The following is a 16,394-nucleotide window of genomic DNA, read 5'->3' as shown; positions in this document are numbered from 1 at the left end:
AGAGAAGCTACATATTTAACAACATTTAATATTTGCATAAAAGTGCTGTAGTTTTTGAAGAAAGCCAAACTAGTTGTTTTTAATAAGACTGTACTTTGTGAGATGGTCAAGAATTCTTTTCTGTATAACTTCCTGAAATTTTTTACATATGCAAAGCAACAGACTAATTGTCCTGCACCTGCAGGTAGTTTGAGATCTGTTTTTGGTATAAGAAAGGTAAAATGGCTTATTTCCATCGAAAGTAGTTCTTCATGCATGTATCAACACATTTATTGTGGCAATGGCATGTCTTATTCCCTGTAAGAGATCTCCTCTAATGCTAAAGTTTAATTCCTTTAAAATTTGCTTACTATATTAAAAGATAATTATCAAATGTATTCAATAATAATCCCTATAACAATTTAAAACTTATTTGTGTATATTGACATAAAATGACAATAATAATATATATATTTTTTTTTAATCTGAAAAGTTTTTTTGTTTTAACAATCGCCCAAAAGCATATGTTGGCTTTTTATGCTCTCACTGAGCTCATAGTACACCAGTCTGCTGTTGCACTCACTCCTCCCAAACCATTTCTTTTTATCTTTGTTTTATTAATGAATATCATTTCCTTCACATTTAATGCAATTCAACAGTTAAATTACAAAAATTTTAAAAGCAGAATAACAACATATGTTTAGAATTCCAGATGCAATATTAAGTGTCGGCATATATTAAAAAAAAATTTTTAGTTTTATCGCAGTTTATCACATCCATGTTCAGTCACAGTTTTCTTTGAAAGACAGACGGCTGCAAATTTTTTTGGTCTTTTTATCATTGATATCTTGTGTTAAATTTACTAATTAAATATCATGTTCTTCGCACTTATGCATATAAAATTCAATGCAACAGCAAAATATTTAAAAACAGCATATCTTTACAATTTCTGATATACAGTCTCACACATTGGAGATAAAAATGTTTTATTCCAAACAGTGTTGCCACTGCTCGCTTTGAAAGTGTTGAGTTTTTCAAACAAAAATTCTTTAAAGTTTTACAAAATATTAAACATAAAATTCAAAATTTATGAATATGTTTGGGTGGAGGATTACATTATTCAAAATTTGATGGCTCTAGGTACCATTGTTTTCTCACAATGCAAGGAACCTACATACATGCAGATTCTTCATTATTTAATTTCTTTAAAAATAATACAGGGCGATAAGATTTGGTGGCAATAATTTGAAAAGTGACTTGTTGTTTATAGTGAATTGATGCAAAATACCATTTGAGACTAATAGTCTCTTTTGGGCTAAACTACAGTCAAACATTGTTAATTCGGACACCCATAATCCAGATCTCAAAGCTACAAACTTTCTGCGCATGCGTCGAGTTGATGCATGCGCGCAAGACCTTTACGGTTGTGAATTTGCGAGTGCACGTGCACAAAATACGTTTACGAATGCGCCATTTAATGTATAACGGACGGTATAACCTAAGCTCTAATTATCTATTTCAGTTAATGTTGCAGATTGCGTTGTTCCTTAATCTTCGAATTGGATCCGGCTTATTATTTTTTGCAGACTGTTAGAGCAATTTTATAAAAGTAAGCTTGAACTTTCGATTATGTCAAATAGAATTTCCGATTTATATTTACTAATATGTAACAGATCTACAAAGAGAAAGTATGTTTCGGAGTCCATTAAACAAAAAGTGGAATTGCTGCAAAAAATGGATAAAGGCACATCCTTTGTTTATCTAAACTTTAACGTTTGTTTATCTAAACTTTGTTTATCTTTAACGCGGTGGCGGGCGCCCAATGAATTGGAAGTTGATCTGTCAGCACTATCCTTATCTTCAGGGCAGATGTTTTTATTTTATTTGGCTTATAATTGCTTACTAAATGTAGTATTTCATTTCGATATACTCCGTCTTTGATATGATTTAAATCAAATGCCTTGTCATTATAATTCGCTTCCGATAGCAAAGAAAGTGACAGAGGTTATTGAAGACGAAAAAAATTTCGATTGACAAATTAGTCAGTATTCTCGACACAGCAATTATAGGACTTGAACAGCAGAACTTTGTAACTGAACAAGAAATTATGTATGTTTATAGAATTAAAGAGAATGTATTATCACATAAAAAACGAAGCAACTTAAACAACTTACACTGAAAGAAATGTTTGATAAAGTAAACAAATAAATATTAAGCTTTTTTTTTTTTTTGTAAATTTTGATACACTTTAGATCATAATTGTTCTTTATTTCGTAAATTACGGTTTCATATTTTTAATTTTATAATTTCTTCATGCCATTTTACCAGATTTAAACTGATGATCTATAATCCGGAAAAATCGATAATCCCGAATCGCCGAAGTCCCGACGAGTCCGGATTAACGACTTTTGACTGTATTATGTTTTTCAAAGCAAGGCACTATACATAACGTAGGCTCTGATGTGCATGTTTTGCATAGCTATTGTGTTTTCTATCAAATTTGGTGGGAATTACACACGACATGCTTTCATGTTGGCACAGCTTTAACTGATATTGCGAGTATTGTGTCCATGTAATGTTGGCCTTCTATTTGTGACATATCTGAAGATTTATGGTGCATGACATGATTTCTAGGAATTGGTGTATCCATGTGATTACTAGAATTTAGAAGTGAACATATTTCTTTTTGAAACCAGATCTAAGTTTGCTTTCCACTTACTTATGTATATGAAACTTTTGTATAGAAACGTCCATATCCAAATTTTAAAGTAAGACATTCTGTACCATTTCAGTGATTTCCAAAATAGGAAAGCAATTGAACTCCAAGTTCCAGAAATTTCCAGATGGAAATTTTTGTGATTTCCTCAATAAGAAAGCAGTGGATCTATTCTACTAATGTCACACATGTGTTTGTTATAATCTAGAACATAATTTAATTTGGTGATGGATTACCCTTTTCGATTCGTTTCACCCGAGATCTTTATTTTACCAGAATGTTCAGTTGTAAGCATAAGGACATCTTCTTAGTCTTGTCATTTCATCCCAACTGCATTCTCTATGCGATTGTTCCATTTAATTTTAGCTTTGCATTCTCAACCTCTTTGGAAAGATATTTTTTTTTTCGATCACAGTGTTTCACATAATGTTGTTTTGTTTTTGAGATGCTTATTTACTAGAGAAATAGTTGTGCAGTAACAGTCTATGTAAAGCATGCCGGTACAGGTCAGTTTGACGCCAATGGTTCGACGCGTGGTCAATTCGACACGAGGTCGTTTCAACGCAGGGTCAGTTCGACACCATACTTTTTTTGCTTTTGATAGGCGCCATACTTTTTGTATTTTTATTTATTTTTAGAATAAGTTTGCATCCTCATTCAAATAAATTTGGTATCATCATTATTTGGTATTTCACACCCCACATTATGAGAATTCATAGATGGTCTCAGGCGTGTTCAAAAATCAATTGATCAATGTTATGAACAATTTGTACGTGGAGATGAACCACCGCACAAGCGGAATAGGTATCTCCGAGATGATATGAGAATTAAAGTAATAGTTGAAGATTTTGAAAATTGAGAAATACGGGTTGGAACTGTGTGCACCATAACTGTTATAAGTGCTTCTTCTCTGGCACAAACACATTCCAATGGGAGTGCCTTTATAGTCGTTGCAATAGATTATCTTAGTGTATCAAGGTCAGTACTGATTTAGCACCTAGACAATATGACCACAGTTATGCACATCAAAAATGGCATAATTGGAACTGGTGAACTCTACTGTATGTATGAACTCTGACTCAATCCATGTACTTTTCATGAACTAATATTTGTGTACATATACTGATATTTATAGTTATATTTCACCATCAACTGTAATGTATAATATTGTATTGTAATGTCATTGTCATCAGCAACTGTATCTCCCGGCCCACAAGTTCTCTATATACCCTAATGACAGCGTTTCAATTAACACCTATGCGTGACTTAAGTACGCCCTGTGGAGGTGTTCTCAAGACAGTTAGTATGAAGGAGCGACACCAGTTCTGCCAATGGCAATGGGTTGGTGCTTCCCAAACTTAGTCCTGTCCTGTCCTGAGAAAAATGCAATATCTGTGAAATCCTGACATTGAAACAGATGCAAATAGACACTAATCAACAAAAATTATGAAATTTTAGCTTCCACACGTATTATGTCAGCAAAACATATAAAAATTAAAATTCAGGACACTATAACTGAGAAAGTAATACTATCACATATACATTTTAATATGCCTCTATTTAAAAATCAATAAATTTCATAAATAAAAAGTACAGAAAAACTTACATTTAGATCTCTAAAATACTCATTATAGTCAAGAGCATATCCAACTATAAACTTATTAGGAACTTCAAACCCAGTATCTAATTAAAAAAACAAAAAGTTATAAGCAATGAATTTCAATTATAAAAATTAAGTAAATAAATGATTAGTTAATACATATTTACAATGAATAAAATCATAAAAATTTGTTAATAATAATGGTAATGCTTTCTTTTCTTAACAATAACTCTCAAATTTATAATACATGAAATGCATAAGTTATAATTTAACTTGGAACATGGGCAGCAAAGAAAGCAATACAAATTGCCTAAATCACTAGTAAAGGAAAAGAGAAAGGGAAAGAAACCTCACTAAATTTCAGTACACAAAAGCTACATAATTAATAATAAACAATAAAAAATGTCAATTAGCCATGGTAGAAAACAAAAATACAAAAGTTTACTGTAACAATACCTTGCTAATGTAAACTGTTGTTTTTTCAATATGGGCAAAAAATTGGATAATGAGAAATAGAAAATGACTAGAATTGCCTTTTCCATCAGACAGCCAGACGCCAAAACCTAACTAAAAAAACCTTTGAATATGGCATTTCCAACACTCAGAAAAAGATTATTTTGAGTAATCAGAGAAATTTTAAATGACAACATTTTAGTGGTTTTAAAGATGATTACTCAAAACCATCGACTACAAAATGATAGAAGATCCAGATATATCCAATGACGAAATCAAGATAAATGAAGGTTATATGTATAAAGAATTCAGAAGCAAATAACACATTATTACCAATAAAAATATAATAGTATAAATTTAAAAGTATGCATCAAGAAAAAACTCAGAGTATTATTAGATTTGAATACTAAATTTCTCATATTGTGTGAGTTTTTAATAAAACCTCAACATTTTCAATTACAAATGAGGCTCAGAAAATCTATCTTATTTTAAGAAATTTTGCTCTTAGTGTCTTCAATACCAAATAACAGAGCCTACAGTAACTTTTTCCAAATGCAACACATAATTCTGCTTCCTTTAAATCACACATACCAATATGAAATTACAACTGTCTATTATAGATAAGTTATAAAAGCACCAGAGTTAGATAAAAATAAAATAAATTTTAAAGAGAAGAATTATAACTCTTGTTTTTTTTTTTTTTAAAGAGATTATTCATCATCATTTATGTAAGTACTGGCTGATAAGTCAGACAATCCAGCACATATTCCTAAATATTTGCTAAACATGTGTGGCCCATGGTCCCAAGACATTACTTAAATTCGCCCTCAAGGATACAGAAGCTGGTCACCACATTGTAACAATAGTTAATTATTTTGACAATGGCAAAGCATGCAAAGTCTACAACCTAAAGGGTGGGATGCTTTCCATGGAGGATTTATTAAGGAAAACCAATTCATATTCACATTACAAACGAGAAAACCATAAAAACTCCTATAGAGTGAGCTTACTTGTGAAGGCTAGAACCTGGATCCAGCTACATGTACCAGTGTTTAGTGTTCTTTCAACTCGTTCATCAACAGGCTAAATTTATCACAAAAGCATTTTTAAAAATAAACAGCACATCATACTAATTATATGTAACTAGTATTGACTTTTAGATATAGACAAAAATTCAGCACTTTGTAATTCTGTTTTAAATACAGTAAACTCTCGCTACAACGATACCCGATACAACAATAACTCCCTCTACTACAATAATGTTTTGTGGTCCCGGTGATTTTGCATATAAACTAATGTTAATCTCCCCTCAATATTGCTATATTCTCTAGAACAATAAACCTCTGTAAAACGATATTTTCAATCTAAATTTCAGTATTATTTTCTCCCTTTATAATAATACTTTGATTTTCAAATGCTTTTTTTTTTTTTTTCGTTTTCTTTTGTTATTTTTTCCGTCTATTAAGACTCATTGTGGATATTCAACTTATCCCTGAATAAATAGCTATTTTTCAGATTTCAAAACAGATGAAGACCACCCTTTTAGGAATTGGAGTGGGTGAGGGGGGATGAAGTGTAAATGTATGCCTAGTCTTATTTCCCGGTAAGCTTTGGAATTCTGATAAGGTTTAAGGACATCTAGACCTGTCTGGTCACCTTGTCACAGAACAAGTGCCCTTTGTTAGAGGAACAGGGGGAAATGGAGGCGGGGTGTTGTTAAGTGACGTACTGAAAAGTGAGTTCAAAGGTTGTTTTATAGTCTTTAATGATTTTGAGTTCTACGCAAAACATTTGGTTTAAACTTTTCTTTCTTTCATGCGATATTGTTCCCTAAGATGGTAGGGCGAAAGCAACTATCTTTTCGAGATAAACTGAACGTTATCAATGATATTGATGAAAGAATGAAGCAGATTGATGCGGCTAAGAAACATGGATTATCGCAATCTACAGTTGCAACGTTCCTAAAGAAGAGAAAGCAAATCGAAGATGCTGTAACTTCAAATGAAATTAACCCAGAGCGAAAACGACTGAAAGTTGCAACAAATGAAAACATTGATGCTGCTGTTTTAAAATGGTTTCAAGAGATGAGAGCAACAAATGTCCCAATAAATGGACCTTTATTATGTGCAAAAGCACGGAAATTTGCAGCAATGCTAGGGAATGAAACTTTCAAAGCTAGCAATGGTTGGTTAATGCGTTTTCGAGATCGTCATGGAATAACTTTCCAAGAAGTTCACGGAGAGAAAAAGTCAGCCCCGATAAACGACGCAAATGAATGGCGGCAAAACAATATGAAAGAAATCTTAGAAAAGTATGCTCCAGAAGACATTTATAATGCAGATGAAGCTGGGCTGTTTTTCCAATGACTACCCGATCGAACATTGGCATTCAAGGGTGAAAAGTGTTATGGAGGGAAGAAATCAAAGCAGAGACTGACTGTTCTTCTGTGTACAAATAGCACAGGAATGCATAGAATACAACCTCTTGTCATTGGTAAATCATTGAAGCCAAGGTGCTTTAAGAACGTGAAAAATCTTCCCGTGGAGTATAAAGCAAATAAGAAGGCTTGGATGACGTCTAAATTTTTTTCTGAATGGTTAAAGAAGTTAGACAATGAAATGAAGAAGAGAAAGAAAAAAATTGTTTTGTTGATAGATAACTGCGGTGCTCACACGTCATTTCCAAAGCTACAAAATATCGAAATCGCTTTTTTCCCTGCCAATTGCACTTCAATTTTACAGCCTCTTGATATGGGCATAATTAAGTGCTTCAAAGGATATTACAGAAAACGGTTGGTGGACTCCATACTTGTAAACTTTGAAAATAAAGTAGAAGACCCTTTCAAAGCTATAAATGTCAAGGAAGCGTGTGACAATATTGCTGGAAGTTGGTGGGAAGTAACAGAAAAAACCATTCGGAATTGCTGGAAAAAGGCCGGTCTCTGTGTTATGGAAGATAAGAAATCTGATAACGGTGAAAATTCTATAGACAATGATCTCTCAGATGATCAAGAATGTGTTTTGCACATCAAAAAATCCGTATCCCAACTTGAGGAAACAAGCGGTAAAAAGTTTGGAATTAGTATAGAAGACTATTTAACAGCAGATGATGATCTTATGGTTTTCGCAGGAGTTACTGATGAAGATATTCTCTCTGAAATTACTGATGAGATAGGAAACAATGATGAAGATGATGATGATAATACAGGTCCATCGCAGTCCTTATTGTCATCCCAGGAAGCTCTTCAATCTGTGAATTCTCTACGGACATTTTTTTCAAGCCTTCCGTCGACAAATGAAGAACATTTTCATGCACTAGACTCAATGCATACAGTATTGGTAAACTTAACAGTTAAAAAAATCAATAAACAAACAAAAATATTGGATTATTTTCAATAAAAAGTGTTTTCAGGTATGTGAATATTTCTGTGCTTATTTTCTGAACTTATCTTATTTATTTATTTTTTTAGTATTTAAACCACTATTATTAGTATTTTACAAATTAATTTCTTCTAAATATAGACTTAAAAGTAGTATGTTATGCACCTTAAACTAATAATAATAATAAAAAAAACTCTTATTAAATGCTCAAAATATGTGGGCCCTCAATATAACAATATGCCTCTCTACAACAATATATTTATTTGGGCCCTAAAATATTGTTATAACAAGGTTTCACTGTATACTTAAAAACTCATTAAAGACAGTACTTACAATCTGGTCGATAACCACTGCTTTTAGGAGTTCTCTTGACAAACAAGCTGTGAAAAAGTAAATAATTTAAATATGTGAAATAAAACATCGCAAATAAAATCTGCATTAAATCTTAAAGCTCTTTATATATTTATATCTCTTTATATAGTAATGTATAAAGTGCCATGATTATGCAGTACACTTAAATAATCAATATTGCCAAAACATATAAGTTCGTACTTTAAAATAAATGTAACATGGTTTCGAGCAAGTGAAGAGCATGAATTCAGCTTGCAGGAAATTATGGTCAGATTGTGTTACAAGCAGAGATTCTGAGTGCATGGACACCTAGAATGCTTCTTGTTATTTCTGATATTGTATTTCTAGTGAAAACAACCATGGGCTAGGAAGTTAACAACGAAGATACAGAGATGTTACTATAAAGCCATTAAAAATAAGCTCAACAAGAAAAGCTACAACTATGAAAGCACCAACAAAAAAGCGAATGTGAAAGAATTTGTCTTCAGAAGAGAAAACAAAGTACCTTAGTTCTCTGACTGGCGAAATTTGAGCAAAATCGAGCAAGATGCAGTTTTCATGTATCAGTCTGATAAAGCAGCAGCAAACTACAACTTGTGCATCTTCAGTGACTTTGCTACATTTCACTTTTAGAAACTCTTTAAAACATAGGCTGTAACATATCAAATTGGGCAAATTTTGAGTGAAACTGAAGCCCAACGAACTTTGTCAAAGAGAAGGTAAAAGATGTTTGCCAAAGACAGTTAATTGATGTTTTAATGGATGGAATTTCATATCCAAACAATAGCATTTTCCATTTATGCTATCCATTTTTCTTCACACACCTACAGTAAAATTTAAATAAATTTTTGTCTATTTTATCTGTTTAATACCGTGTTTAGCTTTTTGGTTTACATTTGCCAATTTTGACTGGTTTGTTGTTTCTATTTTATATGTTTAATACTGTTTTTGTCTTTTTTGCTATATGTTTACTGCTTTCCATTGGTTTGGGATTATAAACTTGTGCACACAGTACTGTTGTAATATTAATATATATATCTGAAAGGTTAAATTACATCCAAAGGGGCATTTTTTTTAACATTTTGTGTGTTGCCTTTACTGATTAAATATCATGTTGATTAAATATCATGTACTCAAACTATAAAATTCAAAAATTCAGTTCAACAGCAACTATCACAAATTTTAAAATGAGCATATCTTTAGAATTTCTGATACAGAGTCTTGTGCATTGGAGATAAAAATGTTTCTTTCGTATAGTGTTGCCATTGTTGACTTTGAAATCATTTAGTTTTTTTAATCAAAAATTTGTTCAAGTGTTACAAAATCTGAAATCAATAATAAAACAAATTTCAAATTCAGTTAGGGTTTCCACATGCCCATATTCTATGGAAAAATAAATTATTCAAATTTTGATGACTCTATGTACCATTGTTTTACCACAATGTGAGAAATATACATACATTAATGTAGATTCTTCATTATTTAATTTCTTCAAATATAATGCAGGGTGATAATATATGGTGGCAATGATTTGAAAAGTGATACAGACTTTTAAAGTTTTCAACACAAAATGCAAAAACGAAATTAATAGTCCTTCAGGGCAAATTGCCCCTTTGGACTAAAAAAACATTTAAGTGTGGTAAAAGAACAAATTAATCCATTATACATTAATTTCTACATGGAAAATTGCTTTGGTTTAAGAACATTTTGTCTGATGAACGGCATTCAGGAATGAATTAAATTCATGGACTGAGAATTTACTGTTTAACCCTGATATTCATATTTATAACATTCAATGCACACAAATATAGTAAACTTTAACTGATCATGCAAAAGTGTTGTGCACTACATTAATGCTGCAAAGATTTCAAGATTTTAGTTATTTGAAGTCGAAGTTAACATTATTTTTCATTTTTATTAAAAACAAATATGTATAATGCAACAGAAAATATATAAATGGAGCTAATTAATTTACAATGTATAAATACAGATTTTATTACTTCGTACTTTTCAAAAACTAAATAAGCTCAATTATGAATTTTTACACAAAGAATAATCACTCTTTTCAAGATACACAAACAGCTTTATTTTTAAAGTTGAAAATTAAAAAAAAAAGAACACAACTGACCAATGAGCATCAATAAACGATAATTTCTACTGATAAAATAATTCTACTAATTTCTATCCAAAGCTACAAAATTTATCAGAACTGAAATTCATCAGGTGGAAGTTGTAGTAAGAAATAAATAAGTTTATAATTATTTACATGTAAAGATGTATTTTTATTTCTGCATCTAAGAAAAATTTTGAAATCATTTGATTACTTAAAAGAAATGTCAGTCAAAGAATTTAATATTTAGCAGTTAATATATTTGAATTACAAAGTGTAACCAGCAATGGGATGGTCTATATTTTGAGGTACCACTTGCATTATCGCCAAGCTGTTGTTTCATTTATCTCCATGTTGTTGTTTTAGTTATGGTAACATGAGTATTTTATAATGTATGTTTTGGAAACCCTATCATGAACTGATGGTTGTAATGCGTGATCACACTGAATTTGATTGTTGGGAAAATATTTCTCAAGCCTTATTTCTGCATTGGATGTCAGTTAGAAGTAGGTTGCTTATTTTGTGCTTTACCCAGTAAAACGGATGTGGGTAATACAATTAATTTGAAGTTTCTGTATGATTTGGAATGAATGGAAAAGAAAGCATCAATTGATTGGTGTGTCAATGAAGATTTAGTCATAAATCAACAGAATATCTTACCTAGAACAACAATCATATCCAATTGCTGGAAGTCGTATGATTGTCTTTCTGACAATGACTTCATTCACCTATCAGTAAATTACCCAGCGACATTTAAGGATTCAGAAACGGGAGCTCATATCAACACTATCAAAGGGGTGTGGGTAGTAACAAAAAAGGATTTTCAAAATAAATGCCACCGACAGTCCAACACTACAGAGGATATTTTTGATTCTTACTTCTGTGAATTTGTGGTGACCGCAGTGCACAAATTCTAGTTCAGATTATTTTAAACAGTTTTTTAATGTTGTTACAGAATTCTGTGTGTCACACACCGAAGATACAAATTTCTAAATCAGGTAAGTCAATATTTTCTTTTTGTACTGCACTTAGAAAATGTATATTTGCATTTTTAGGTTATTTGTTTTATTTTGATTTAAAATGTAATTTATTGAGATTATAATTTTTTTATGTTTTGATGCCATTTTACTTGGGAAGGTGTTGCATGTAAACAGGAATGGCGTCAAAAAAATTCACCAATTTTCACCCAACAATGCCTTACAGGCACTGAACATTAGATTTCAGACAGGCCATGAATTTGAACTTTTTCCCTCTGTGGTAGTATTATTGTTTGTGCATGTATTAATAAATATTTAGAACAGAAATTTAATATTTATTTAAAACATTTTTATAAAATTTTTCATCTTATTAAAAATTCTGGCTCATCAGGTGTTTTCGGATTGTGCATTTGGCCTCCATGTGATTTTTGTGTTTGAGACCACTGCAAGTCATTTACTATATATTATTATGCAGTTTCAACATATGATATTACAATAACAATCCTGATATGCATTGTATCATTATATAAACAATCAGAAACATAGATCTATTTCATAGTTCATGGTAAAGATCGTTGTAAAAAGTTAGAACATGCACATTTTGACTGACATATTTCATAATGTGATTGCTTTTGCAGCTTATTGTTTAGTTCTTTAATTTTCAAAATTCATTTCAAGTTTTAGGGCTATTATTAACTAAAATCACAAGGAATGGATAAGGAGGAAAAAATGAATGCAGAACAAAGATTAGAAAAAGAATAAAGAAACATTATTTTCAATAAGACAGATATTATACCATGCCAAGGAAAAATATTTCCCTGTGGATCCCATGTTTCCAAAACTAATTAAAAAAATTAATAAAAAAAAAACTTTTTCTTTTCTGTTTGAACTCATTCTTTTTGTAAATTAGACATTAAACACATCTATGACTTTACAAAAATATTTCATCTGGTTTTCTTCCACTTTTGAATATGTTGCAAAACTTTCCACTAACTGGCGCAATAACATTTTAAATAATACAGAAAAACTGGATTTGAAGAATACTGATCACAACTGTTAGGAAATTAAATTTTCACTTTATAACACTATACTGTAGATGAGACATTTATTTTGAATATAACATCAGTTCCACGTTTTTGACAGGAAAATCCCTGCATATAAAAGCACTTCCAGAAAAATCTCTGGGGCAATCTCAAGTATAGCAGGTACAGGATACAGGAAAACAAAATGAGAGAGCTAACTGGACATAGTACATCTAATGTCAGTTAGACCTAGGTTGCTAGGTGATACATCATGTCAGATGGTTACATGAAGGATAACTAGTTTACTGTAAATTCTGAGGGTTAAGCATTTCTGAATTTTACTTCCTTACTCACTTTTTGAATTAAGGCCCATTTCCACTGCTACGTATGCATTGTGGTGTCTATGTGTTTCTCCAATCAACGAGCAAATTCACTTTGATTGATATCTGCCATTAAGTCGATGTGCGGTGACGGATAACGTACAGATGGAATTCAACAATATTCAACTTCTATCCGTATGTCTGCGGATGCGTTGGGGACACATGATAAAAAAAGGGCAATCAGGTGTTGTCACCAGAAATTAATGGAGGCAAAAGTAGGGATGAATGCAGGCTTAGGGAAAGAATGTTTTGCTAAAAAATACTTATTTCTGAATTAACATTATAGCGAGAAATCTGAGTACTGAAAAAGTCAGCAACCAGCTGAATTTAGTTTAAAAAAAAAAAAGATAACTGCAACTACAGTACTATTTTCGCATAGAAAATCAGGCAGTCAAAGAAATTCAGTTCAAGAAATTCAGGCACAAAAAAATATAATTTCAAGTCCATGAAATAGCAAAATTTGTCCTGACAATTATTTCCTAGTTCTGTATACACATTTACCTTTAATAAAACTGAAAGTCTGACTATATCAAACTGCTGTAGCAAATCAGATATAGCATTAAAAGAGTTGTTATTTTTTTAAACAGGTAAAAACTAAAAAACATTAATTATAAATTAAATTTGATAGCCTTTTAAATATTCCACTCCATTAAAGAGTATGTTAAATTTGTATTTCTCTATTTATAAATATACCTTTTTGGCTAACACAAATTTGTAAGCACATGGAATATATTTTTAGCAGTCCGTTTAACTTCAATCGGAATGCCACTTTAAAAGATAATGTTTTTTATAAGAAATGTACTAGAAGCTGAAGAACAAACTCTGGTGAATTTTTTAGACGATAGCACACTGAAATAGGACTAAAAAATTTAATTTTAAGAATTGATTTACTTGATTTTTATTGATTAGTCATATAAGCCAAAATATGCATACCAGTCACATGTGATGCTAGCTTAGTGGTAAAGCTGACGGTAACAAGGTTTAACTTTTGGGGTCGTGAGTTCGAATTCCATACGTTTTTAGACCCTGTCTGCAACTTTCTTAGTTTTTTGTTCCAATTTGTTCCAATTGATCTATATTCATGTTTTATAATTTATTTCTATTTATTATACACATTAAATATATTGTTTTATTTATGCTCTTATTTATTTAAATTTTCCCTGCAAAAAATTTTGAAAATTATACAATACGAATTTAAAGTATTCTTATGATATAACATATATATATATATATATATATATATATTTGAATATATATACATATATATATTTGAATTTAACAAACATTCTCTATTCGTAAAAAGCAAATTTAAAGTTAATTAAATTTAATTCAAACAAATAAATAATTAATTATTGCTGCAAACTAATCTACAATACCATTTAAATTCTGAGAGCATATGTAAATCAAATGCAAGTATCAAAATCCATGAATAAATATACAATTCCAAAAATTTATTTATCCTGAAAAATTTATAAAAATGCATAAGGGAATAATAGGATTAATTGGATTAAATTCAAATTTCATTCCTTGCAGCAATGGCACAAGAGAATTATTTAATTAAATTCAACTTTACTATTTATTCTTTTGAAAACCTTGTACATATATACATATATTTTCGTTTCACTTTTATCTGAATGTACATACATGTGTTCAGACTTTGGGATGTTTACGGCTCTAAACTTTCATTACCAATTAACATGAGACAGTATTAATGCCCTAAACATTTTTTTATGAAAAAATTATTATAATAATTACTTTTAAATTCAGTCCTCTCTAGCAGAAGTGCAGGAATTAATTAATTAAATATTTCCATTTTCTTTACTTAATGCGTGTATATATAAAGAGAAAAGGCTTATTTTTATAATTTCTTCTATAAAAAGAGATATGAATTAAAAATTCTTTAATTAAAAATAATATTTTATGGATTATGCATAAAATATACTGCCCATAGTGCATTTTAAAACAAATGACATTTCTAATAAATTATCCAGCTATGACCCTGAAGTCAGCAGTATACAAGCATAGAAAATTTTATGTAAATATTGTGAACCTTTCTTTAAGGGTGCTCTGTATTTTTAAAGTACGAACTATTTTTTAAATTTGTTTAACTTTTTTATTTAATTATTTATTTATTTATTTTTTCAGTAACATTACATTTTAGTTTTAATAATATATATATATTATTTCATTAATAGTTAAAGCTTCTAGAAATAAAAAGAAATTTTTTAAATTTACTTCAGCTTCTATGCAATTAGTGAAGTTCATAATATGCATTATAGCCTTACTTATCCAAAAATTGCTAGCGTACTTTACTTTCGCAGTTCATAAGCAGAAATAAAAATTTCCAATAGCATGCAATTTAGTAAACAAAACTTTTCTGTGTTTTACGTCAGGATCCATATCAAATCCAAAACAAACAATACTCGCTTAAGCAGGAAAAATTCAGATGTTCAGCATCTTAACTCGCGAACTGGTTGTTTGGCACCACAATATTACAGTGACATTTAGCGACGGAAAATGAAAATAATCTACGGATACGCGGCAGTGGAAAAGCATGTACGGATGCCGTAGGCGTGCCTTCAATTGATGCAACGTGTTTGTACGCAGTAGTGGAAATGGGCCTTTACTAAATTATTTCTTTTTGTCATAAATATGTTCTTTGTATTACCAAGAAATTAGTTACTGAAAATCTACAAATAAATAAATCGTATAAAAATTTCAGATATTAAAAAAACATTAGAATTGAAATTAGGTAAAAGAAACATCATATTGCTGATGGTTAAAAATCAAAAATCTGTGAGGAAGGCTTACATAATATAGTTTTCTTTAAAATCCCTATCAGAACATTCTTTACAAAAGTTCTTTTATACATAATAAATTGATTTCACCATATCATTTAAATTCATAGGAAGACTTAATTAGAAAAAGAGTGCAATGTATAATGATCATGATTAACAATGTAGTAGATAATTAGAACAACAGTCTGAATATTTTAATTTCTTGAAGCTGGATTTTATGACAATCTAAGGTAAAGTTAAATAAAATACAGACAGCACAATAAATTTCGACATTTTATTTAATAGCACATATAGTATGCTTTGTTTATTAATTCATTCATTAAAACAAATATATTTTCAAAAACAACCATAATATCTGACTTGCACAAAAAAAATTTCTTGAAAAAGAATGCAATGCCGTGTTTAAAAACTGATATTTATAAAATAAATAAAATATTCCTTTAGTGATTGCTCTCACTTATTCAATTCAGTTTTCATTAAGGAAGATGTGTAGGTAATTGCATTTAATTGTAAAAGTACTCCGTAAGAAAATGCCTTGATTCTTAGTATAGATTAATTCTGTAGCTTTTCTCCAGTATACCCATAAATTATTTTCTTTACAGCAGTTCTTTGTAGAAATATTTTCAGA

The 16,394-nt window shown here is 30.4% G+C and overlaps 1 protein-coding gene across 1 annotated transcript in view; it reads right to left on the bottom strand.

The window, feature by feature from the left end:
• Positions 1-16,394, bottom strand: part of LOC118200138 (hypoxanthine-guanine phosphoribosyltransferase-like) — a 61,093-nt gene that overhangs the window by 20,286 nt on the left and 24,413 nt on the right. The window contains exons 6-7 of the mRNA XM_035372066.2: positions 8,462-8,508; positions 4,302-4,378 (exon numbers count right to left, since the gene is read on the bottom strand). Coding sequence (XP_035227957.1) covers positions 4,302-4,378; positions 8,462-8,508 — 124 coding nt within the window. The remainder of the gene's footprint in view (positions 1-4,301; positions 4,379-8,461; positions 8,509-16,394) is intronic.

Source organism: Stegodyphus dumicola, chromosome 2, assembly GCF_044657685.1.
Source record: "Stegodyphus dumicola isolate Sdum_Otavi_A_Nest chromosome 2, ASM4465768v1".
In the NCBI taxonomy this organism is placed as follows: domain Eukaryota; kingdom Metazoa; phylum Arthropoda; class Arachnida; order Araneae; family Eresidae; genus Stegodyphus; species Stegodyphus dumicola.
This window is presented reverse-complemented; position numbering and strand designations above follow the sequence as displayed.